We start from the raw sequence: 22245 nt of genomic DNA, 5'->3' as shown, positions 1-22245 counted from the left end.
GAGGAATACCTCCACAAAATACTATGAGCCATTAACATAAATTCTTGTCTAAAGAATATTACAATATAAAATATTTATCTCACCTTGCTAAACCGTGAAATGAATGCAGTTTCTTAAAGGCACCTACTTTCTATGTAAAGTGAAAATGACTACGAGGATAAAGGATAGATTATTATATGATATGGATGAAATTATCCTGACATTTAACTCACACTATATCTTTCTAGTCAACATTTTTGGCTGCCCTATATATAGCCTATTTTATGGGTCCAGAAAACCAGTAACTCATTAATTTTCTTTAGAACAATTACTCCATATATGTGGAAGAGGTGACTTATACAAATACTGTGTATAGGTTTAAGCTGGGGATTTCAAAACCAAGTGACTGCCTGTTTTGATGTTTCTTTGCAGTGACGCATTATGTTTCGCAGGGTTACAGTGCAGAAGAGTGAACTGCAGTTAGGTGAGATGAGAGATCTCACTTCCTTCACCCGCTCAGTGAATGAAAGTAGAAATTCCACCCACTCATTCTCTTCTATCTTCTATGTGCAGGCACATTGTGTAAATACAGCGCAGCACTTAATGGAATATACTCATGGGCTTACCGTACAAGCAGGTTGTGTAAATACAGTGCAGTGCTGGACATCATATAGCGAAATATACTCGTACCGTACAAGCACCTTTAGATCACATGTGTGTTTATTCATGACCTGTACACCTCTCATCTAGGTGCACTTCTAATACATATGCAGGCTGTGATGATGTGCTCTCTGCAGCAGCAACAGCTATAAAGAAAACCCATCTCAGATGATCTAATCAAACAGCCTTGCAAAAGCAAAAGCAACAGCTAAGACTGTGTGAACTGATAGAGATGGCTGTGACACTGCAGTCACAGAAACGTTCGTTCAGATGGCACAGCTATAGGTACTCAGATAAGTGATGTAGATGATGCAAAAGCAGGCAATACACATCATAAAAGCTCAGGGTGCAAACATCAGTGTGTGAAAACATGAACCTATAGTCCATTCTTTAATGTCTTTTTCACCTTTACCTCTCTGGAATTGAATTTGTTTACATTGCATGTTAAATGATAATTAAATATGGTGACAAAATTATTAAAATAGCCATGTTTTGGAAGAAACTCAACCACCAAGCTGGACTCAGTGGTTGAGGGAAGTGTCAGTCTCAACCTTGAGAAACTAGGACTCACATTAAATGACTCTTCTGTTTTTGGAATTAATAAAAGCTAGACTCTAAACCCCCACTTAATTAATAACTCCATGTGAATTAAGTCATATTCACTTTATAAAAATGGTTTTATTTTTTTATTACATCTTGTAGCCAGTCATAATAGTTTGGGCCCTGATTAGGCCATTATCTGCTGCAGCTGCCTGTTCTTTTGAAGGTTTTATGTGTACTTTTTATACGTTGTTAAAACCCAATAAAAAAGTGTTAAAAAATAGCCATGTTTTTATCATATCAGCTACATTAAAATTGTCTTTGTGCAGCCAGTTCACAGGAGGTCAAAGAAAGTAACTCTAAGATTATTTGGCTGCCATTCGTGGTTCTTTGCAAATTGTTTTGCTCATATAAATGGTTGTTTGCCTCATTAAGATCTTCAAGTGGAGGTCGTTTGCCTACTTATTAAATATTCTATTATTACAGCTGAGCATATGAGCCACTCTGCGGATAATCACAACATATAATTGTACATTTCTTAATTAATCAGTCAATCAAACTTTATTTATATAGCAGTTTTCATACATAAAGAATGCAACACAAAGTGCTTCACACAATAAAACACACACACACACACACACACACACACACACACGCACACACACACACACGCAGATATAAATTCAGAGACTGTGATGCTAAAGACTAAAATTCTAACATTTCTTATAAAAACAGGAACTGACGAAACTGAGGAAACGAAGTGGGGAAACACCAGAGACCATTTTAGATCCGTCGATAAATAAGTAAATAAATACGTTTAAAAAAAAAAAATAAAAAAGTAACGAAATAGAAGAACATGTCAGCTAAAAAGACAGACTATTGAAGTAAATAAATACACAATAATCGTAAGTACAAAATTAAAAAATAAATTAATTAAACAATAATTAAATAAAAATAATTATGACATTTCCTATAATGACGCATGTACCATAATACATGCAAATTTTAGCCTCTAGTGGCGACACATAAATTTTGGCGTATTTTCCTATTTTTGTCCATTTCTTTTGTCTCCGAACCAAACTCCGTGCTTTTATTTTGAAGGCGAGCCCCACGGTTGGCTTGACAGATTAGGATCCGCCCTTCTAATGAGGTCGCCATGGAGACCGCGCGAGAGCGAGGCAGCTGGTAGAGTTCTCACAGCGAGTGTTTCCGCTCACCTAAAATAAAGAGCTGGCGAGCCGAGCGGACCGGGAACAACAGAGAGGCGCTGACGGAACTAGACGACGAGAACATTATTATTTATATATTTGGTGTTAATTCGCCATTTTCTGGTTTTGGGGAGTCTCCATTTTTCACGAGCGTTAATGCCTCGACTGTGAAGCAGTGAGAGGAGGGCTCGCCGCTGGTAACCTATACGTTGGTGAGTCTTGTCTGTTTTTCGCAAGCTAAGCACACACAGGCCACTACGAGCTTTCTTGCGCTTGTCTTTCCTCTCGTCGACGACAGCATTAAAAATATAAAAACACGTTTCTCACGCTAGCGTAACATTCACAACTGCCTCAAGGAGAGTAGTGAGTTGGCAATTTTGCGTTAAACTAACTAGCTAAAGTGTTAATCAAGCTAGCCGCGTCAGCTGACAAACGTTAATAAGCTATCTGTTAACGTTAATTTGCGCTTTTTGACAAGTCTGCTGTATTAATTTGGCTGAAATATTTTATTAGACGCCATAAATTAGCTTGACAAAGTGCTTAAAGGTACAATAAAAGCGGAAAACCGGCTGTAGTAGCTAGTTAGTCCTGTCTCTAACAGTTAACAGCTGTAGCGTTACTGTAGTGTTACATTCAAGTACAGTAAAAAAAAAACATGTCGCACTATATACAAATTATACATGGTGTTTTAACGTAAGCCTAAGTGAAACAACGATCTAACAACTGTGTGTGTAGCTACATTGTTAGAATGGGTTTGCTTTGGTTGTGTCTTTGTTTTTGTCCTGTGTGTGTGTGTGTGTGTGTGTGTGTGTGTGTGTAGTCCTGGCAGCCCACCACACTCTTTGTTTAAATAGCTCGCAGTACAGTTGCACGTGTCGAAGCGTGTGACTCTGCTTTAGAGCTGCCATAAAGGCAGTTGACCACGTTTCATGCAGTCGCAGGGATGTGTTATTGAGCTCTGAGGGTCTGCCTTGCTCGGATATCCCCAACACTGCAATTTCCCACACCCTCGCTTTATTCCAGTAAGAGTTTCTCGTTAGGTTGGCAGGGGAGGATATGACACTTAACCACAGCAAAGGGCAGAGAAGTCCAAAGGTGGGCTGTTGTATATTATCATAATGGAGACAAGGATTAAATACATTTTGAGGGTTTATGAAGTCAAGTATCTGGGACTAATGTTCCCTCTGAGCAAATAGTTTGGTGGGCTGTGTCTAATATAAGGCTAACCAATGTTTTGATCACGTTGTTGTGCACCACATGTTGTTGTGAGAGTTGAGGTGGTAGTGATCCCTACTTTACATTAAGGTTGGATTTTAGTTTACTTTTTGCACCAATGTGATGATCTAGCCCTAGATGACTGTTATTTGATGCTATATAGTCATAACATATAAAAGTACTTTTCCATAATGCTGGATTTTATCCACGTAACCCACCCCTAGAGGTGTTCTTTCTTCTCTAACAGAATTTATTGCCATTGCTGTAAATGTATTCTGCCCCCACGCATATAAAACCCACTGTCATTTAGCATTGTCCAGACAGTGGGCTACTTTGTCAAGAAGAACAGTGCTCTCCGAACAAATCTAGAAACTGACCAAACATTATGATGTTTGCACTCAGCCATCACTCCACTTTGTCCTCAGAAATTCAGCCAATAAAATTTCTGATGGCAACAGTACACAATGTTTGCTTTCATATTTAGAGATAGTTTATTTTGCTGGGCAGTTTGAGTTCTACTTTTTATGGCTTGAAACCTCAAGATGTTTGAGTTAATTTTTTCTAGGTGTCACAATCACTCATTTGACCGCCATTGTTCAGATTGACTTGTTTTGTCTTGACACATTGTACACACTCCGGTCTTTCACGCAGAAACGAGCAGAAATACAATGGGCAGCTTTAATGGTTCTCAATTTAAAACCCATTGTGTGACTGCGGTGAGATTTTTATAACTCCCGGTCCAGCATTCAGAGGCTTTTTCTGTTTGACAACATAGCTTAGAGAAAACATCTTGTGAGCAAAGATAAGAACACTGTGCTTGGCTTCAATCCCATTCTCAGATTTCCCCACCTTTCACCACTGTCAACAAAACATACGACAGTGTTTCCCTTGTTTCATCGTACCTCTCTCTCCTTATGTTCTTTCTTTACACTCTTTTTTTTCTCCATCTTTCTGTGTGTTTGTGTCCCCTTCCTTGCGGCAGTACAGAGGGATGCTCGGGCGCTGTGGGGCTTAACACTACAGAATACTTCATAACAAAGGGTCCTTTCTGTGCTGCCATGCAGAGCCCCATCTCTGGGCTCCCTCCGCTGGCCCAGGCAGGCTCTACCAGAAGCAGTAGCATTGGGGCCTATCGGGTGGAAATCTCCTCCCGGCTGTTTCTTTGGCACACTGAGTGCTCTCTGTTCCCGGACACATGCCTGTGCTGCTGCTCTCCTTGGCTCCCTTTGCATTCCAGGAGCCTCGGGCAGCTGAAAAACTGCAGTAGCAGCCTGCTGGCTGGCTGGTTGTCTCACTGGTGTCTGAAGTGGAGGGTTGCATAGTTTTTTTCCCCAGTGGAGCACCAAACAGACAGTGTATTTATGCTGGAAAAAACTCAAATTTCTTAATGAAATGGGCCAAAACACTGCTATTTTTAGCAATGTCATTTGGGCCTGCAGCTAATGATGATTCGCATTATTGATATTTTTTTTTGAGTAGGTAACATCTTCAGTTTGCATGTTTGTTTAACCAACTGTTAGAAACCCCAAAATATTAAGATTATAATGATATAAAATGGAGAAAATGGCAAATCCATTTCCTGTGTGTATGAAGCCAGGTAACTTTTGCCTTTCTTGCAACATCTGTGTGTATGGGCTGTCATGTTTCGTGTCATTGCATGTTTTTTAGTCTGTTAAATCAGCCTTAATGATTTTTGCTTTCTGCATGTATTTGTATTCCTGTCAGTAGCCCTCTGATGGTGCTTCAAGTGTGATTAGATTTATCCCATTCCAGTGACACTAATATAACTATGAGTAGTCATACTGCAATGATGGCTCTAATGTCAGCCATTAAGAATGACATTGTAATGATACTGATAGATATTTAACCTGCATTGTTTGACTGTTCTTATAGAAATGGCACTACAAGCCCTGAATTGTGATCTGTGCAAGCTGATGTTACCTGGCTGCATGCAGCTGCCAGCAGGAAGTGTTTGTTTACGTGGTTTGACACCAAATTTTGTTCCAGGAAACGCAGACGCAAAATCTCTTGAAGTTCAGAATAGCAGCACGCCCTTTAATGTGATCTGTCAAGCCTGACATCTTTGGCAGTATCTGACAGGAGGCCCACACAGTTGCAAGTTAGAAAGTTGACATCCAAACTTGAAGTATTTCTGTGCTTTTGCTGTCAAACTGCCTGATGTGTTATTAATCAGTTAAATGCTCAAGCTTACAGTCAGCGCATTAAAAGCCCTGCTAAAACTTCATTTCAGGCTCCAAGCTATGTTGTTGCAGCTAATTGGAATGCTGTATTTTGTGGGATACCTTAGCACAGAGTTAATGACTTTGTCCTTTCTCAGACACTCCTGAGTGAAAGCAATTAAGCTAATTCTGCTTAAGTTTTCACTTTGGAAACGCACGGGCCGGTCAATACTTTGCCCTTGGCTTTCTCAGGAGGTCAGCCCTGCATTATAAATGCCATCCCAAGTGGTTATTTACATCCCAAAAAGTGCCTTTGAGCCAAACATGTCATTTTTTTGTCCTGCCTGTGACTTTTGTTTGTCCTTGATATTTCTAAGATGTTCATAGTGAGGACATCATATGAGTTAGCATAGGGCCTCTCTGTAACCTAGGCCTTAACAGCAGCGCGCTGATCCCAACATGGACAAATGAGTAAGTGTCTATGGATCAAATGGCTGGCACACGTTCCCTGCATGTGGTTTTGACTGTCTGCCCTTTGGCTCAATGCAGTACCCAGACTGTCCTGCCAAATCTGGCTTACGTCACTCTCTCCCACTGGCATGCGCCACATGCAGGTATCTGTCTCCATCCTACTCTAGGGGACATTAGAAAGGTGGCAGGCAGTAGGGGGCCCTGCTGTTTGTTTGTTTGTTTGTGTGTGTGTGTGTGTGTGTGTGTGTGTGTGTGTGTTGGAAATGTTTTGCCAATAATGGTCATATAAAATGCAGCCCAGTGCAGGACACTCTGATGTGAAAGCACAGGCAGTGTGTTACAAAAACAACCACATATGTGCACGTGTGTTTACAGTTCCTTCCCTCATCACTGTAGTTCTGGCTCGTCTGTGGCAGTGCCAGTGGCCACGCAGCAGATCTGCAATCACATTCGCAGCTCTCTAAGTGCAACCATGCCATTACTGTAGCCATTAGCTCAGCAGCCTTGTGTAACTGTAATGGGCCCTCTGCCCTCTCTTGAGGATATGCTGGCTGCCAGCAAGCTAGTTCTGCACAAAATGCAACTACTGCTACATCATCCCAATCTATCTGTAGAAACACGACCAGGACTGCGTGCACCTGCATCTCATTTATGTAATGACAGTGCGCATCTCGTTGTATCTACCCCCCAATCAACCTTCAGTGCTTTAAGGAAGTTACTTAAGTTGGCATCATGGAAAGAGATATGCGAAGAGAGGATGGGGGTGTTGTTGTCTGTGTTTTTCCTCCCATTGATTTAAAGGTGTCTCACAGAAACTCTTCATCACCTCCCCTGCTTTTCTCTGCTGTCATCCAGCTGTTTTGGGAGTGCAGTGTTTGATTTATCGTTAACCTTTTAAGGTTTTTTGCAGACATTTACAACAGATACCACTTTTTGTAGGTAAAACATAGAGAAATGGAACAGCAACATTTGGTGCAAGGTACAAAACAAAAGCTTATTAGGCTGCTTTTTTTGGCCGATATAAAAAATACTTTACAATCAATGTGTTGGCCATATGAGTGGCTAAAAAGTACAGGAGACATTTCAGAAAGTAGCATCTGATGAAGTTGTCTTTACATAATGTATCCATCAAACTCTGCTGCTAATAACCGTGTGCAGCATATGGCAGAGTAGGATCACAGCTGAGCAGACGGCGGTATGGCATCTGTTTATCATTCAACTGTAAAGTACTGTACCCTCTTTTTTTGCAACACTTTAATAGCTGCATTTGAGGAATCCCTGCTACAGAGCTTTAGTGTATGTGCATTTAAGAATACATAAAAAACTAATATTGACCAGATAGCAAATGTGCTAACAACTACTGCTGCCCAAACACAAGGGAGCAGCCTGAAACTTATTGAACTTCTACTTATTTAATTATAAAGCTGCGGTAAAACGCAGGCTCCTCTCCGTACCGTCACGAGTTTTTGCAGAAGTTGCAGTTGTAATCACTGTTTTGTTTTGCGCTGACTCTCTCACACACACTTTTAGCCTCTCTCCCCCTAATGCTCCTACCTCATCAGCAGCAGGGATCTGTTTCCCTGTTACATCATCTACAGCAGAGTGTAATGGCTGGTTTATTTAGTTAGATCTTGTGTCAGAGCCAAAAGTGGGGATCGAGGGGAGATCAGAGGATCTCTCCTGCTGCTGCTGCCACTGGTGGTTTTTAAAAAAAGAGCGCTGGGAATTGCCGTCTGTCTGCCCGGGGGGTGGTTTAAATAGCAGGATGCTGTTTAAGGATCTGCGCGAGAAGAGGAAATACACAGAGTCGTTCTTGACGTTGTTATTATCAGTAAACCAACTGCTATTTGATGATGTGCAGAGAGGGCCTTTTCTCTGTCACTTTCTCTTTCCCATACAGTCATTAGAGCACTCTCACTCTATTCCCTCCTGTCTCTCTGTGTTGCTTTTGGTTACATAATCCTCGCTGAATGTTGATAGTAATCCGCGTCCTCCCTCCCCCCTCCCTCTCTATCCCTCCCTCTCTATGTGGCCTGGACAGGTTAAGCCGTAGAGGACTCTCTCTGGTCGCCGGAGGAAAAGATGTGCGATGGAATGGTAGCGTTTCAGACGAGAGCCCTGTCCTCCTCCTCCTCTTCCTCCACCTCCTCCTCTCGAGCCCACAGGCTGGCTGCCTCCGCGCTTCTCCTCCTCTTCACCCTGCTCCCTCATGGTCACGCATCAGGTAAGACGCAGACACACAAACACACACATCTTTTTTTCTCCCCCTCTCTGTCTCCGCTCCCACATGATACACATCGACTAAACCGCCATCTTCGCCCGTCTCTCGTGAATTGATTGAGCTTATTTTCCCCTCTGTCTTGCAGGTCAGTTTGATTAAATTGGCTCGCTTTACCCTTGGGTCGGTCAGGTTGCTCTGCTTCAATCCCACCCACTCTGTAAATCTATTCACTCCCCTAATGAGTCACAACCGTTTTCGTCTGCTGTATCGAGTGAAACAGAGAGATAATGTTGTCTGCGGTCACATTGCTGTCATAAGGTTTTTATCAGCCGTGACATTTAGTGTCCTCTGAGAGCTTTTAGCACAGCTAGCGAGCTTTGGTTAATGCCCCAAAATAACCTTCAGATCAGGTTATGATCTTAGGTTAGTCATTTTGAATGTAAGGTATCAGGTTTTTTGATTGTGGTCTTGTGCAGGGAAATCTGGTTCACACGTGGAGGTTAAAGTGAACATAGGTAACCACAGGACCTATAAAGCTTGTGCTCTTTTTGTTCCCTGCAAAATAATACAATGTTAATGGAATGTACTCACTGAACTCCGTCACTTGTGCCAGCTTTCCTTTCACTTTAGCCGTTCAATGTTCCAGTCCCCCTCCCCCCCCACGCAAACACACACACACACACACACACACACACACACACACGCCTTCCCACACACACACTACCCTCACATAGCCAGCTTGTGAAATGTGCCAGATGTCCTTGCCACAGAGAGGAGGCAGGCAGACTGTGTATGTGTGAATAAGGAAATGTGTGTGTGTGAGGGGAGGTTTAAGGCCCCGAGATGCTTTAAAGCTTTAATTGATTAACTTTCGTGAATGCCTTTTAAATAAATGAATCTGTGTGAGAAACAGTAACAGAAGGAATAGAGGGAGAGAGATGGGTGGATGGGCAGGGGGAGGGCACTGCTGATCCCAATGGTATCATCTCTCTCTCTGTCTTATGTAATACACATGATTCATGTGGAGCCCAGAGGGGCTGGTATCACGCTCACGTTCTGCATCCAACACACTCACACACATACACTGCCTACCAATACCAAGGAGATGTGTCCTCAAATCCCCGGCCCACGTGCTCTGTGTACTGTATTTGTGTGTGTATGTGTTATTTTTTTGTGTGTGCGCCGCATACTCGCGCTATCCGTGCATGTTATGCATTTAACGCACAGGAAAAGGCTGTACCTTAAAGTTCTGTGACTCCATGCACTAAAAGACAGACCCTCTATTGACCATGTTCGTGACAGTTGGCACATTACAAGGAACAAATGTGCACTCGAGTGCTTCTCTTCAGTTCCCATGATGCACCTGCGCCTTTAAGACTGCCAGTCAACTGATGGAAAAGGACAGATAGTTCTCTAGACTATTTTCAACTGGCTTGTTTAAAGATGATTCATGAACTGCTTGGTCTCAATCTCAATAGATGCTTTAAAAAATCCTCATGGACAACACGCCCATTCAAATGTTACATTCATGTTTTTAAACATAGTCTCTTTTCTTTTCATACAGACACTTGCATTAATTTTATGTTGTAGTTATGTTAGTTTTCAAGAATATAATGGAAAATTCTATGAGTGAGCTGACAATGATACAGGGGTTATTTTTAGTCGTTGTCATAGCAGTGTATTTGTAGCACAATTACTTCCTTATTGTACACAGGGCAGTATTCATGCTGACTCATGGTTCAACAGTTCGGGCTCTTCAATGTGGTGTTAAGCACTTGATAATTGCTCTCCTGCATTAAATGAATGCAGGATAATGCTTCTAGCTAATCTGTATTGAAGTAAACCTCCTCACTAACCTGTTAATGATGATTGAGTACAGAATTTTGTGATTTCTGATGAGGGCGTTCTCAATTCAGGCAGTGTAGCATGAATATTTAAACACACATCACAAGCCAGTTATACTGAGGAATGAAAGATTTAGAGTTGTAGCTCCATGATAACAGAAGTAACAGAATGAAATGCAAGAGGATTTTACCGATCTAAGTCCTGATCATACAAGACAAGATGACACTTTAATGCTTATTGATAAGGAAAGGGTTCTCTTCATTGCAGCAGAAGGCAGAGGACACAGCCGGGAAGTGAATATAAATCACAGCAGACACAGCAGTCACAATACCAAAACAACCAAGACAGGCATTGCAGCATTTACAGCATGGAAGTATGAAAATAAATCTATAATTAGACAAATTATCATAAAGGTGAGGCATATTTAAGGTCCTCATGTTATTAGTTCTCCTGTTCACCGTCCTGCTTCTCTCTCCTGCTCAGCATACATAATTCACATAGGTAATCCCTTAACGTGTTCCAGGGATGGAGATTGCTCTGGAAATTTACATGAATATGAAATTTCATCACTGCTGACAGGCTTATTCCAGACTCATACAAATAGCAGCGTGCAATATGAATAGAAATGGATACCAAAAAAAAGAAATACTGTACAGCATTTGCATATTAGAGCAAAATCTCTGAACATCAGAGACAACACAGAGCTGCATCAAACCTCTATTTTTAGTCCATGGAGGTTTGTGTGTCACTTTTGGTGTTTTGTGGATGTTGCTCTTTTAAGAAATTTGGCCTTCAAGTGATGTGAATTAAGACGGAGAGACAGGGTGATAGACAGTAAAGGTCGGGGCACTCTTTGCTCCCGTTTGTGGTTCTTTTAACAGTGAAAGGAAAAGCTATAAGCTTCCTCATTGGTGGCTTCGTGGTCTCTGTAGAAAGGTCACAACAACAATTTCTTGTACCTGTTAATACGTTCTTTTAGGAAGTAGTCACAAAGCCTTCTGTGGCCAGGGTATTTTTAGAACCAATCAAAGTCCAAGCTATGTCTTTTTATCTGTTGTTCGGCTGCTCATTGTAAACAGGATTACCAGTGGGGTGTCTGCTGCGCTAATGTAAATGGCTGAATCAAATTTGAGTTTGTGATTACTGCATATGATTACATTTGTGTTAATGATTCAGGACGTTTTACTAAAAGTAGCAACGTGCTAAAAAAAAAAAAAAAAAACATCTTCTGCATTCAAGCAGGGTGCCAGTAAACAAACAGAGCAACAAAGCGGCACTCTGGGTTTTGTGTATGCACAAGATAAATGGCATCAGTCTGGAGGATTTTCAGGGCACGGTGCAAATATCGCTTGTTTCAAGTCTTTTCTGAGTCTATCTGACATCCCACTAATGTTGGCTGCATGGAGCTCAGTTCCTAATATGGTGTCAGTTCTTTACAGTGAGCCTTTGTGGTTTGTTTTAGAGGAAGTGGACCCAGACAGTGAGTCAGGACTGACAGAGTAAAGATGGGAACTCTGAGTGCCAGAGGGTCTATTCACACAATCACATGGCGTGTTTTCTGCTGTATCGGTGTTGTCAGGAGGCAAAGAGACTCGGACCATCCTTGTGGGTCCACTTAAACAGATAAACGATGCTCTCTAAAAACCCATTGTCTTCTGAAGTTGAGTTAAAGCTGTACAGGAAAGTGCCAGCAAGGACCAGAAGTCTCCCACAAACAAGCCTGCTGTGTGCTCTGTGTGGCGGTGACGTTTATGTATGTTGGTGTGTGAGAACGGGAAATGGCCTTCTCCCGGCCTGGAAGAAAAGTGGAGTCATAGGGTAAAGTCAAGAGCAGGGGGAGGAGAGCAAGAGAAGCAGCAGAGAGCTGCCTCACTAATTTCCTCTGGGATTCGTGTTTGTTTTTGACAATCGATTGTTGTCCGTTCTTGGCTTGAGTTGAATACATTTTTGCTCCACCTGATGAAGGCCTATTGCACAAACAGATCCCTTTGTTTTGGCAGGTCTTGCATCACTGTGCAGGACCAACCCAAGGATGTGAGGATGTTTTTTTTCTCGAAAGTCGAGCTCAAGGAAAGAGACTCGACAACTCCCTCGTTCTTTTTAATAACAGAGTAGACTCCAGTGGCTAGCATAGCGTCATTGCTCCGACCACAGAGGAAAATATCTGAATGAGCCATGCCCTACTTCAGGCGTCTTCAAACAGCTGTAGTCTTTGAAACTTGTTGCCCTCTGAAGCCAAACAAAAGTGTGTGTGTTTGTGTCTGCATGCACATTGTTGGTTTCCAGCCCTCACAGAAAGTTTGCTAGATAGGCTGGATATACAAACAGCGCAGCCCGAGGGGGGGAAGCAATGGGTCCTGTGCAATTAACTCTTCAGAATAGTCCCCTAAAGTCCTGTTAGCATGGCAGTTTGCAGGTAGGAAGGAGTAAAGCAATACTCTGGCTACTGGCTCCTTTCTGAAATGTGAGAACAAAGAGGGCTTTTAGGGGGGTGTTGGAAGCCATGGGCCAAACCACAGCAAGCTGAATCTACGCTAGATCACCAGTCTGCAATTAGGACTGCTAACTCACTCAGTGTGTGTATGTGTGTGTCTGAGAGAGAGTATGTGGGGCACAGCACAGCCACTCTTCTATGATGTCTCTGTTCTTCTCTCCCTTTCTCTCTTTAAGGCTCCAGCCATTAGCCAGGTGAGACCAGAGCCCATTAGCAGCAGTCTGGTCGAATCCATCAGCCTTTCTCTTTCATTACCTGTGTGTTTATCACTTGAGCCATCACTCTCTGCTCTCACCCTGTGCCACTTAACAGCTCTCCCACCCAATCAAGCCCTAAAGGGAAACTTTAACCGCCTCACCAGACAAAGAAATGCCCCACAGAAACGGATAACTGCAGTGCGGACAGGCGACACAAGACCGTTTCATTCACTGTTAACAGTTGACCAGACAGTTGCATTACTTGGTGAAGATCCCAGGTGGCTAGGATTATTGTTGGCTACACAGCAGTGCCACTTCACCTGGCATCAGCGTAACCTGCTTGGACAGTGTCCACCAGTTCAGTATGGTATAGTCCAACAAATGCAAGACTTTAACCCAGGGGACTAGTGTCTGTGTATAACAAACAACAATATCGGTTGTAGCATTTGTGCCACTTTAAGTTGGGTGCATTTTAGTGACACAGCGCTGTCTTTCCAGCCTTGTTTGTGCTACTGAAAGCAGGGTGCGACACACAGCTGCCTTTCTAGCCCAATTTGTGCTGCTGAAATCCGGTTGTTTGTTAGCGATACATTGCCATCTTTCCAGCACCGTCTTTGCTACTCTAAGCTGTGTGCATTTTAGTGACACACCGCTGCCTTTCCAGCTGCGTATGTGCTACTCAAAGCAGGGTGCTTTTTTAGCAACGCACAGCTGCCTTTCTAGCCCCATTTGTGCCACTCAAAGCTGGTTGTTTGTTAGCAACACACTGCCGTCTTTCCAGCACCGTTTGTGCTACTCAAAGCAGGGGGCTTTTTAGCTACACACCGCCTCTTTTTCCAGCACTGTTTGTGCCACTCTAAGCTGTGTGCATAGTGACATCTGTAATCTTTTTCCGGCCATAATGAAATAGTTTTGTTGTTTAAACCTAACACTGCTGACCCTTTTTGCTGCCGGCCTCCTCCACATCAAGATACTCAGTGTTTCACATTTTTCTCCTGATATTTTTCAGTGTGTGTGTGTGTGTGTGTGCTGTGTGTTGGCCACCATCTTGTTATCTGTCCGCATGTGACAGGTGCTGTGTAGTAAAGGTTAATGAATGTCAAAACAGGAAGTGGTAGCACTAGCAGCACCAGACACACCAACATTCAAATCTGATAACACACAAAATAAGTTGAGATGTACGGAGCGTTTATAACCAAGCTGTTACTGGTTATTTGTTATGCTAATGCGATGGATGTGATGTTACAACATCTGCAGTTATTACTAAAAACACCATGTTACTTTGCATTGTTCAAAGCTTTGTTTTTGGGCCTCTCTCCAGAACTTGAGAATTATTTGGAAGCTACATTAACGCTGGGGAGAAGCAAGGCAGTTCGTAAATTGTTTTCCAGTGAAATGTGTGTGGTTGTCTGAAGCAGCAGGCAGTCATAATGATTTCCAAAGGGCCTCATCTGAGGGACCAGCCTGCTGAGTAGAGGACATCTCTGACTAATGAGCTGCTAAATATATCCCCCAGCCTCCTGTCTTCTGTTGCTTTTGCTTCTGTTCACTCATTCAGTCTTTTATTCATTCTTTTGCTTTAGTTTTTTCTTTGCTTACATTCTGTGTTTTTGACCATCTTTGTACTTTCTTGTTTGTGTTTTGTGTTTTTGTGGATGTGCATTGTCAAGCTGTCTCCTTAAAATCTTGCCAAAGTACATATTCATGTTAATCGCTCTCTTTTAAAAAAAAAAAAAAAAAAAACAACAACTCTGTTCTGTCTCCCATTTTCTCATTCCTCCTTCGTCTGTCTTGTCTTTTTTTCCCTCCTCTTTGATGTGTGTTTTTCAGGCCCACTGAAATGGTGTGGGCTGATTTTTTTCGTTACACCGTTAGTCAACAGCAGCATCCTGTTCAAACAAGTTCATCAGCTTACACATAAAGGCACAGAGCATCCTACACGCATGCTGAATTTGCCAATGGTTGAGACATCCACGCTGTGTCAGACTGCGAGCATCCATGTCAGAGCTCGTGACGCATGAACAGCATGAATGGTTTTCTGTGGGACAGTACGGGAGGTCAGAAGGTGATATCTCGATGACAAGTTAAAGGTTTATTCATCTATCCAGTTTGGCTTTTTACCATTTTCTCTTCATCACTGGGACATTTTTTAACTGTACACTGATTGAAAGTGAAGAACAACATCCCCAGTTTGGTTACAGACCAAAGAGATAGCAATTGTTGGCTAACCTTGGTACTGTAGCTGCGTCACAATAAAACTTTCCACAGGGCTTCAGACTAGCTTTTTACAGTGGTTTCACCTAACTTTTTCATTTAGGTGCACCTTAAATTTTGCACTGTGCCTAACATTTTAGGTGTTACCCTTCATATCAGTTATGTAGATAAAAAAAAGGAGAGACTGTATCAGGATTAGCCATCTTATCGAGGACAGGGGAGACAGGTGGTGGCACAGTTATCTCCACTGGTCATGTTGGGTCTGGGCTGGGTCTTTCAGGCCCTGTAACACGGGATTCATAGTGGACGTGGAGCGCTGCACTGATTTTTCGTGGAGTGCTTCCTTTCGGTGCCGATGTTATCAATGGGGTTATTCTCACAGGACGCGCCGTGATGCCGAGCTGTGCGGCCAACTTGCAATCTGCAGCGATAGTTTAGGCTTCTGGTCTGTTTTTTTCCGTGGGTTGTGAGTGAGAAAACACATTGATAATCTACAATGAAATATATTAAGGATATAACATATATGATATGTAATGATATGTGCACCCCAGGCTTCTAAATATTTGGAAGTTGTGTCTCAACAGAGAGCGAGAGAGTACTGACGGATGTACAGAGTAGGGGTGCTATCACACAATGAGCATGGGGTAAAATGTAACACCCCACACACAGACCTGCTATAAAATGTTTAGCCCCACTTGACAGACTGTTGGTCTCACTCTTGAGTCCTGTTCTAGCAGTTTCTGTGCTCTTAATGCGAAGCAGCAGCAGTAAATGTTTGGCTTGCATTAGCACTATCTTAAAAATGGCAATTACAACTCCAACCCACAGAAATTCTTAGGTTCGACAGCAGCTACTAAAGTACTGACAGCTGGATATAACAAGAGTTTTACTGTTTTTTTAAAACAGTGCTTAAAATGATGACCGTCAGTTTAGCACAACAACAGCTCAGTCGAGGGTGGCAGCTGTCATGTTTGGACTGAAATATCACTGGCCTTTTAGAAGAAATGCACATTGAAGTTCAGTGTGGAAATACATACGGTCATGTCCCAACATGCCACAGCTGTAGAGACAGTAGCAATGGGGCAATACTGTTCTGCATCATGCACAAACCCTCAATTTGTTGACGCAGCTTTTTACCTTTAGTCATCTGTAGCTGTCATGAAAACTTTTACAAGTTTACTTGATTAATAACTCATCCAACGTGTGAGTAGGTTAATCAAACACAGTCAGTCTTAGGCTGCAGATAAAATAAACCACTTGATGTGACAGACTTGAGCTGAGGGGAAGGGCTGGGCTGTACATGTGCTATCCTGCTGCATATGTGTTGCTTGTTGTCATGGGGTGGAGGTGGCGTACAGCTGTTTCTCTTTAGCGGACTGCATTTCAGCAGAAACGGCTTCATCACTGCTGTCTCATTTTCGGCCGTTACTGCTTCAGTACATGTTTAATGGAGATTGTAAATAAGGGGAGGAGAGGAGATGACACTTCACAACCCATGATTCTTAGCTGATCTCACTCCAGAGGGGAGTCGGAGCATAGTTTGGTTCAGAACAGCACCCCTGGAGCTGTTAGAGATTAAATGCCTTTCTTAAAGACACTTCAGTACGGAGCACAGTTGCTGACTCGTAGGCCTGACCCTGGGTCCTCACTTAAAGTATGGCCTCTCTAGTTTCTGCACCACCCTCCTGACACAGCTAGAATACAGTTAGTCTCATTTTAGCCAGCAGTATGTTGTAATTAACATTCACTGTTCTCTGTCTACCTCTCATTAGTCCCTGTTTTTTGCTTTGCTCTGTCCAGTCTCATCCCTCTAACTGTAGACAGTCCATTAGATGGAGCATTGAGATGTTTAGTGGCCAGTTGGCGTGGCTCCACTCTAATGCCCTCTGTCCTTATTACATCATCTGTAAACAGCTCTCTGCAATAAGCAGCAGCCACGAAGCAAAGGTCTTTGTACAGGCTACACAGGAGTCCATTTGGATAATTGTGTCGGGATTTATGGGAAGCGTGCATTGCTTCGTATGTCATATCTATATTTATTTGCATATGTATTTGTATAAGCCTATAGATGTATAAATTAATCTTTGAGTTTATATTTAATTTGAAAGTAATAACTAGGGATGCACCGAAATGAAAATTTGTGGCCGAAGCCAAAGCCGAATAATATTAAAAGCTTGGCCGAATACCGAGTACCGAATACCGAATATCGTTGTTTAGTTTTTCATTCGTTTTTGCAGATGAACCCCCTCCAGATTAGTGTTGTCACGGTACCAAAATTGGATCCCACTGTACGATACCAATGAAAATATCATGGTTCTGAGTAGTATCACGATACCACAGCGAAAATGAGACAGATGTGCCTTTTGTCATTTATGAAAAGATAAATTACTTTTCTATTATAGGCTACATCAATGATATTTCAATGGAATAAATTACTTATTGACTTATTCATACTTCAAAAACAGCATCAATAAGTGATTAACATAGGGGGGATCAAAATAAAATAAATAAATAAAATAAGAATCAACCAGCCACCCTCCTCCCCTTCATAAGTAAAGAACGGTGAGGTTTGTGGGCCGTGAACGGCTCGTTTCTCCTCTGACACGTCACATACCTGTGTTCGGCTGGCTCGGCTGTTCAGGTACTTCTGGGCAGTCCACACGCCGGTAAGCTGATGGCCGCCGTATTTGACAGGAATACATTACTGTCTGTGTCTCTGACCCCTGTTCAACCCACAATCGGTGGGATTCGCCTTTCGTTTCTGCTGGTGGTTGAAATCTGTAGGCTGCTAGCACAGCGTGCTGAATGATTTAAGCCTGTTTTGCTCGCTCAAAACTATTTTTAGTCGCAAATGTGCAGTGAGGGACGGATTGCCACACTACCGACTTTTTACTCCACGCGTCACGGCACGCTGTTTGATTGCGTTATCAAAACACGCCGCTATTATTCGGCCTTGCTTTTAACTTATTCCACCGAATACCAAATGTGTGGTTTTTTTGCAATATTCGGCCGAATATATTCAGTTACTGAATATTTGGTGCATCCTTAGTAATAACAAATGGACATCACAAGCTATCAGGGTCTAAAGGAATCTTTGCCAGGAAGGTCAAATAATCAATTCATAATGGGTAGTGTGAGCAACCTTCGCATTTGTGAAGCTGCAGCCTGCAAATATTTTTTTAATAGATAAATAACTGGAGATCTGGTTAATTTTCTGTTATGCTAATCCTTTCAGCTGCATAAGTCATGTTATTTTTAACAGCTTGTGTTTATGTGTGTGGGCTGGAGCCATTGTTATTAACTGTAGATGGCAGTTGGGAATGAGTCAGGCAGGATGACTTCTAAGTTACAGCCAGCGTTGTCCAAAATGTCAATTTATCGATACTTATCGAATCTGAATATTTGAAATGGTTTAACAATTATTTTCCATAGTAATAATTATACACTGGTACCAGCTGCTTTTTCTTGCTCTCTCTTATCGTCAGTGTTAGCCACAGTCATTTGGCTCATCTCTGCTTCTAACCAAGAAATAGTCGAAAAAATATCAATATTTTTCAAGGTTTTGTATTGAAATTAGAAATGCCAGTGTCATGACAACACTACATCATTAATTTCAGTACGTGTAAGTAACTATATTGTTTATTGTGCTGTGCTTCCTTTCACACTCTCAGTCACTCACTGCAAGTTACAAGGTAGTGTAGGTGATGTTGCCGTGCTTTTCTTACTGGCAGTAGGCCCATCTAGGCTTTGGATGATGGAATTTAATTTCTGTGTATCCATCCACAAACTGTTCGCAGTGCTGTGAGTCTAGTCTACAATATAAACAGTACTTTGTGTCTTCTTCGTGATGATAAACAGTATTTTGTTGGTAACTCTCACTGGACTTCCTTACTGACAAGGAAATCCCCCAAAATCAAGTAGTTCTGGCTCAAGTTAAATTTGTCTTCCAGAATTTCTGCACTTCCTCAACTTAACTTTTTACTGTACACCATGTTAGGTTTCAGTATGACAGTATATTCACAGGTATCAGTTTAAGTTCAGTTTAATCCAGCAGCAGTTTTGTCCAACTCGTCTTGACGTGGCTTGCTTGGCTTTTACTTGAGGCCAATGGATAGTTTCCCAGGAGCTTAATATTTTTTCTTGGGAATGTTTTGCTGTTCCTGCCAAATAAAGGTGGAGGCCATTGCTAATCCTGGCTTTTCTACTCTGCTCAGTTGGACTGATGTAGAGATACCAGGGAGTGGAGATATTCTCATCAAGCTTTTCTTTTGTGTCCATTCCAGATCCAAGTCCTTTAAATATTCAGCATCTAACACTCTTGCTAATGCACATTTATGTGTGAATTGAAATTGCTGGCTGCGTTCTTGTGTGGTTGTATGCTCACTACTGTGTTTATAGAAACAGCAGTTGCTCTGCAAGGAACAAACAGAGATTCAGAAAAGGATCAGGCTTTGAAATATACAGCCGATAAGATCTATCAAAAAATGCCTGGATTATACCTAAGGCAGCCTTAACAGCAACACTTAAAGTATCTGCACTTGCTTGTGACAAGTACGTCCTTTGATCAGCTTCCCTTTGTGATTGGTAGCAGTGTCAGTTTTTAGTACTCTGTGTTGTGTTTTGAGGTGACAGAAAACTGCACTAGCCTATATGGTTTTTTTTTGAACATAAGCTCCTTTCACACATGCACTGCAAAACTAGACTTATCTAGACATTACACAGAGGAGCTGTACATGAGAATACACATGTCCGAATCAGCTGAATCAGTCATTAAACAGACTTTATCCTTCCAGCTCTCTAGTGCAACACCTGTGTCCTGTCTGATTGAGCGCACGTGTGAATAGAGCAGGTAATTGTCCCTAGAATTCACAACATGTGAGTGGGTGAGTTTATGATAATCCTATCTTGTGGCCCTCTTGAAACTGGAAAAAGCAAACATGTGACAGTGAATATGAACAGTCATGTACACTAAGATGGGAACAAAAATGTCTAACTGGAGAGATCACATGATTGGGGAACCTCTGTTGATAAGGGCCAAGCTGAAATCGTCAGACAAATTAAAGAAACAGCAAGAAACTCTGTTGTTGATGACAAAATTAAGAACCAGCCACAGGACCGCAGTGCAGTCCGCATGATGTCCTGCCCCTCGACTAAACCAAGACATTGTCTAGAGTTTTTGTTAGAAGACCACTGCACGGTATGACAGCGTGTAGGAACTGAGCGGCAATTCTGGCTCCAAAAATCCAAGATAATGACGGCCAAAATGGCAAACTCGAATCTTTAAAATGGGAGCTCACAAACCAGTGGGTGACGTTCATTATTTCAATACAGTCTATGGTAAGAAACCACTGTTAACAACAAACAGCATATCACTTCTCTCAGCAGAGTGGTCTGCATGTGTTCAGAGGTTACACACTTGCTGCCATTTGTTTTTTCCCTCGGTGACTAGCAAGAGCAGTTGCTTTATCAAAGTTCATTTGGAGTGTATCAGGGTGATGATGGCTGTAACAGTGACCGCATTGTTGAATCATTGGAGTTGTAATGCAAAGTGCGGGACACCCGTTTTTTTCTCCCTGCCTCTTTGTGTCTAATATAAACCACCATAATCATACATCCTAAATCCTGCTGTAAGTCTCCCTGCTCTCTGGTGTATGACTGCTCCATTTAAAATAGCTTTCCTCCTCGCTGTTGTGTTGTCTGTAGTACAGAGTGTGCTGTGCTATTGCAGTGAACCTGTTCACCAAACAGTCTGAGCATGCAGGTTAAGATCAGTTCACCAGAACAGATACACCAGCTGCAGACTAAGCTTTGTCTCGCTGCAGTTTTAAAAAATTTCCATACTATTACAGCTCTCAATGGACCTGAGCTGCCCTCCCCTCAGTGGTACTACCAACATATCAGCGTGCCAGCCCTGGTAAGCAGGGTTGGGATTATCTCCCTGACTTTCACCTTCAACAAATGTCCCAGGCTCAGCACTCATACCTCCGCTGGCTAGCAAGCCCAGGCTGCTGAAATATGATCAGCCCACAGTTGCATTGACAGTTTTTTGGGGGGGGTTGTCTGAACACATGCACGTGTGTGTGGGAGGGGTCCCACACACTCTTTTGTTTTGCTCTGAAAGCTGAGAAGAAGGAATGTCTGCCTCCCAGCTGTCCTCAGCAGTGCGGGTGAAGAAAAGAGAAGGGGGAGCTCACTGTTCGCCTTCGCTAACATCCTCCCATCTGTTACCCGAGGGCAGTGTGTGTGTATGCTTGTATCTTTGGGGTTGGAAAGAGGGTCACACAATGGTGATACCCCCCACCTCCTGCTTTCACCCATTGTGGTCTCACATGCATATTTAACCCTTCAAATGCAAAGTTGTCTGTTGTCCTGTTCGGAGGCACGCTGCTTAAATCTGTCGCCGTGCCCCGTCCCTCAGCGAGCAGGGACAATGGGGTGTAATGGCAGCACACGTGGCTTGCTAAATGCATTGCAACAGCAGGGGAGGAACGGGTGGGGAGAGGGAGGATGTTTCTGTCTGTTCAGAGACTTCCTTCACCCTGGGTGTATGCAGCAGCGTGTGTGTTTGTTTCTGTGTGTTGCAGCTGTGAGAAAAGATGTGACAAGCGGACGGTGAAGTTCTCTGGAAAGGCTCTTTTGGGAGCCCACAGCTGCTTGACTCTCGTGTTTTCTGGCAAGCTTCCTGTTTACTGTAGAAATGACACTGTTGGCTTTGACACCAGTGTACAATACGGACACTGGTTGGCCTTTTTTAGGAGTGTGGGGTGATGATATGAGTGCCCACCGCTCCGCCTGACACTCCTACCCCTAACCATCCACACACACGCATTCTCAACACAGATAGGATGTCAGTGAGTAACACAAACCCGTTGTTTACAAAGGCGCCTTGGGACACTTGCAACCTACACTTGCATAGTGAGTAAACTGTCCGCCTGTATCTGTGTGTACTCAGGATTTTGTATAAATGTGCCGGCACCACCCTCACACTGCCTCCCTGCTCTTCATCCTCCTCCGCCTCCTC

General features: G+C 42.7%; 1 protein-coding gene across 1 annotated transcript in view; it reads left to right on the top strand.

Moving 5' to 3' along the window:
* Window positions 1–2343: 2343 nt before the first annotated feature.
* Window positions 2344–22245, top strand: part of susd6 (sushi domain containing 6) — a 36184-nt gene continuing 16282 nt past the window's right edge. Inside the window, exons 1-2 of the mRNA XM_049589551.1 lie at window positions 2344–2599; window positions 8295–8477. Coding sequence (XP_049445508.1) covers window positions 8336–8477 — 142 coding nt within the window. The 5' untranslated portion in view covers window positions 2344–2599; window positions 8295–8335. The remainder of the gene's footprint in view (window positions 2600–8294; window positions 8478–22245) is intronic.

The sequence above is a fragment of the Epinephelus fuscoguttatus genome, linkage group LG11 (genome assembly GCF_011397635.1).
Source record: "Epinephelus fuscoguttatus linkage group LG11, E.fuscoguttatus.final_Chr_v1".
NCBI classification, from domain to species: domain Eukaryota; kingdom Metazoa; phylum Chordata; class Actinopteri; order Perciformes; family Serranidae; genus Epinephelus; species Epinephelus fuscoguttatus.
The sequence above is the reverse complement of the archived record's forward strand: the minus strand, read 5'-3'. Positions and strand labels throughout refer to the sequence as shown.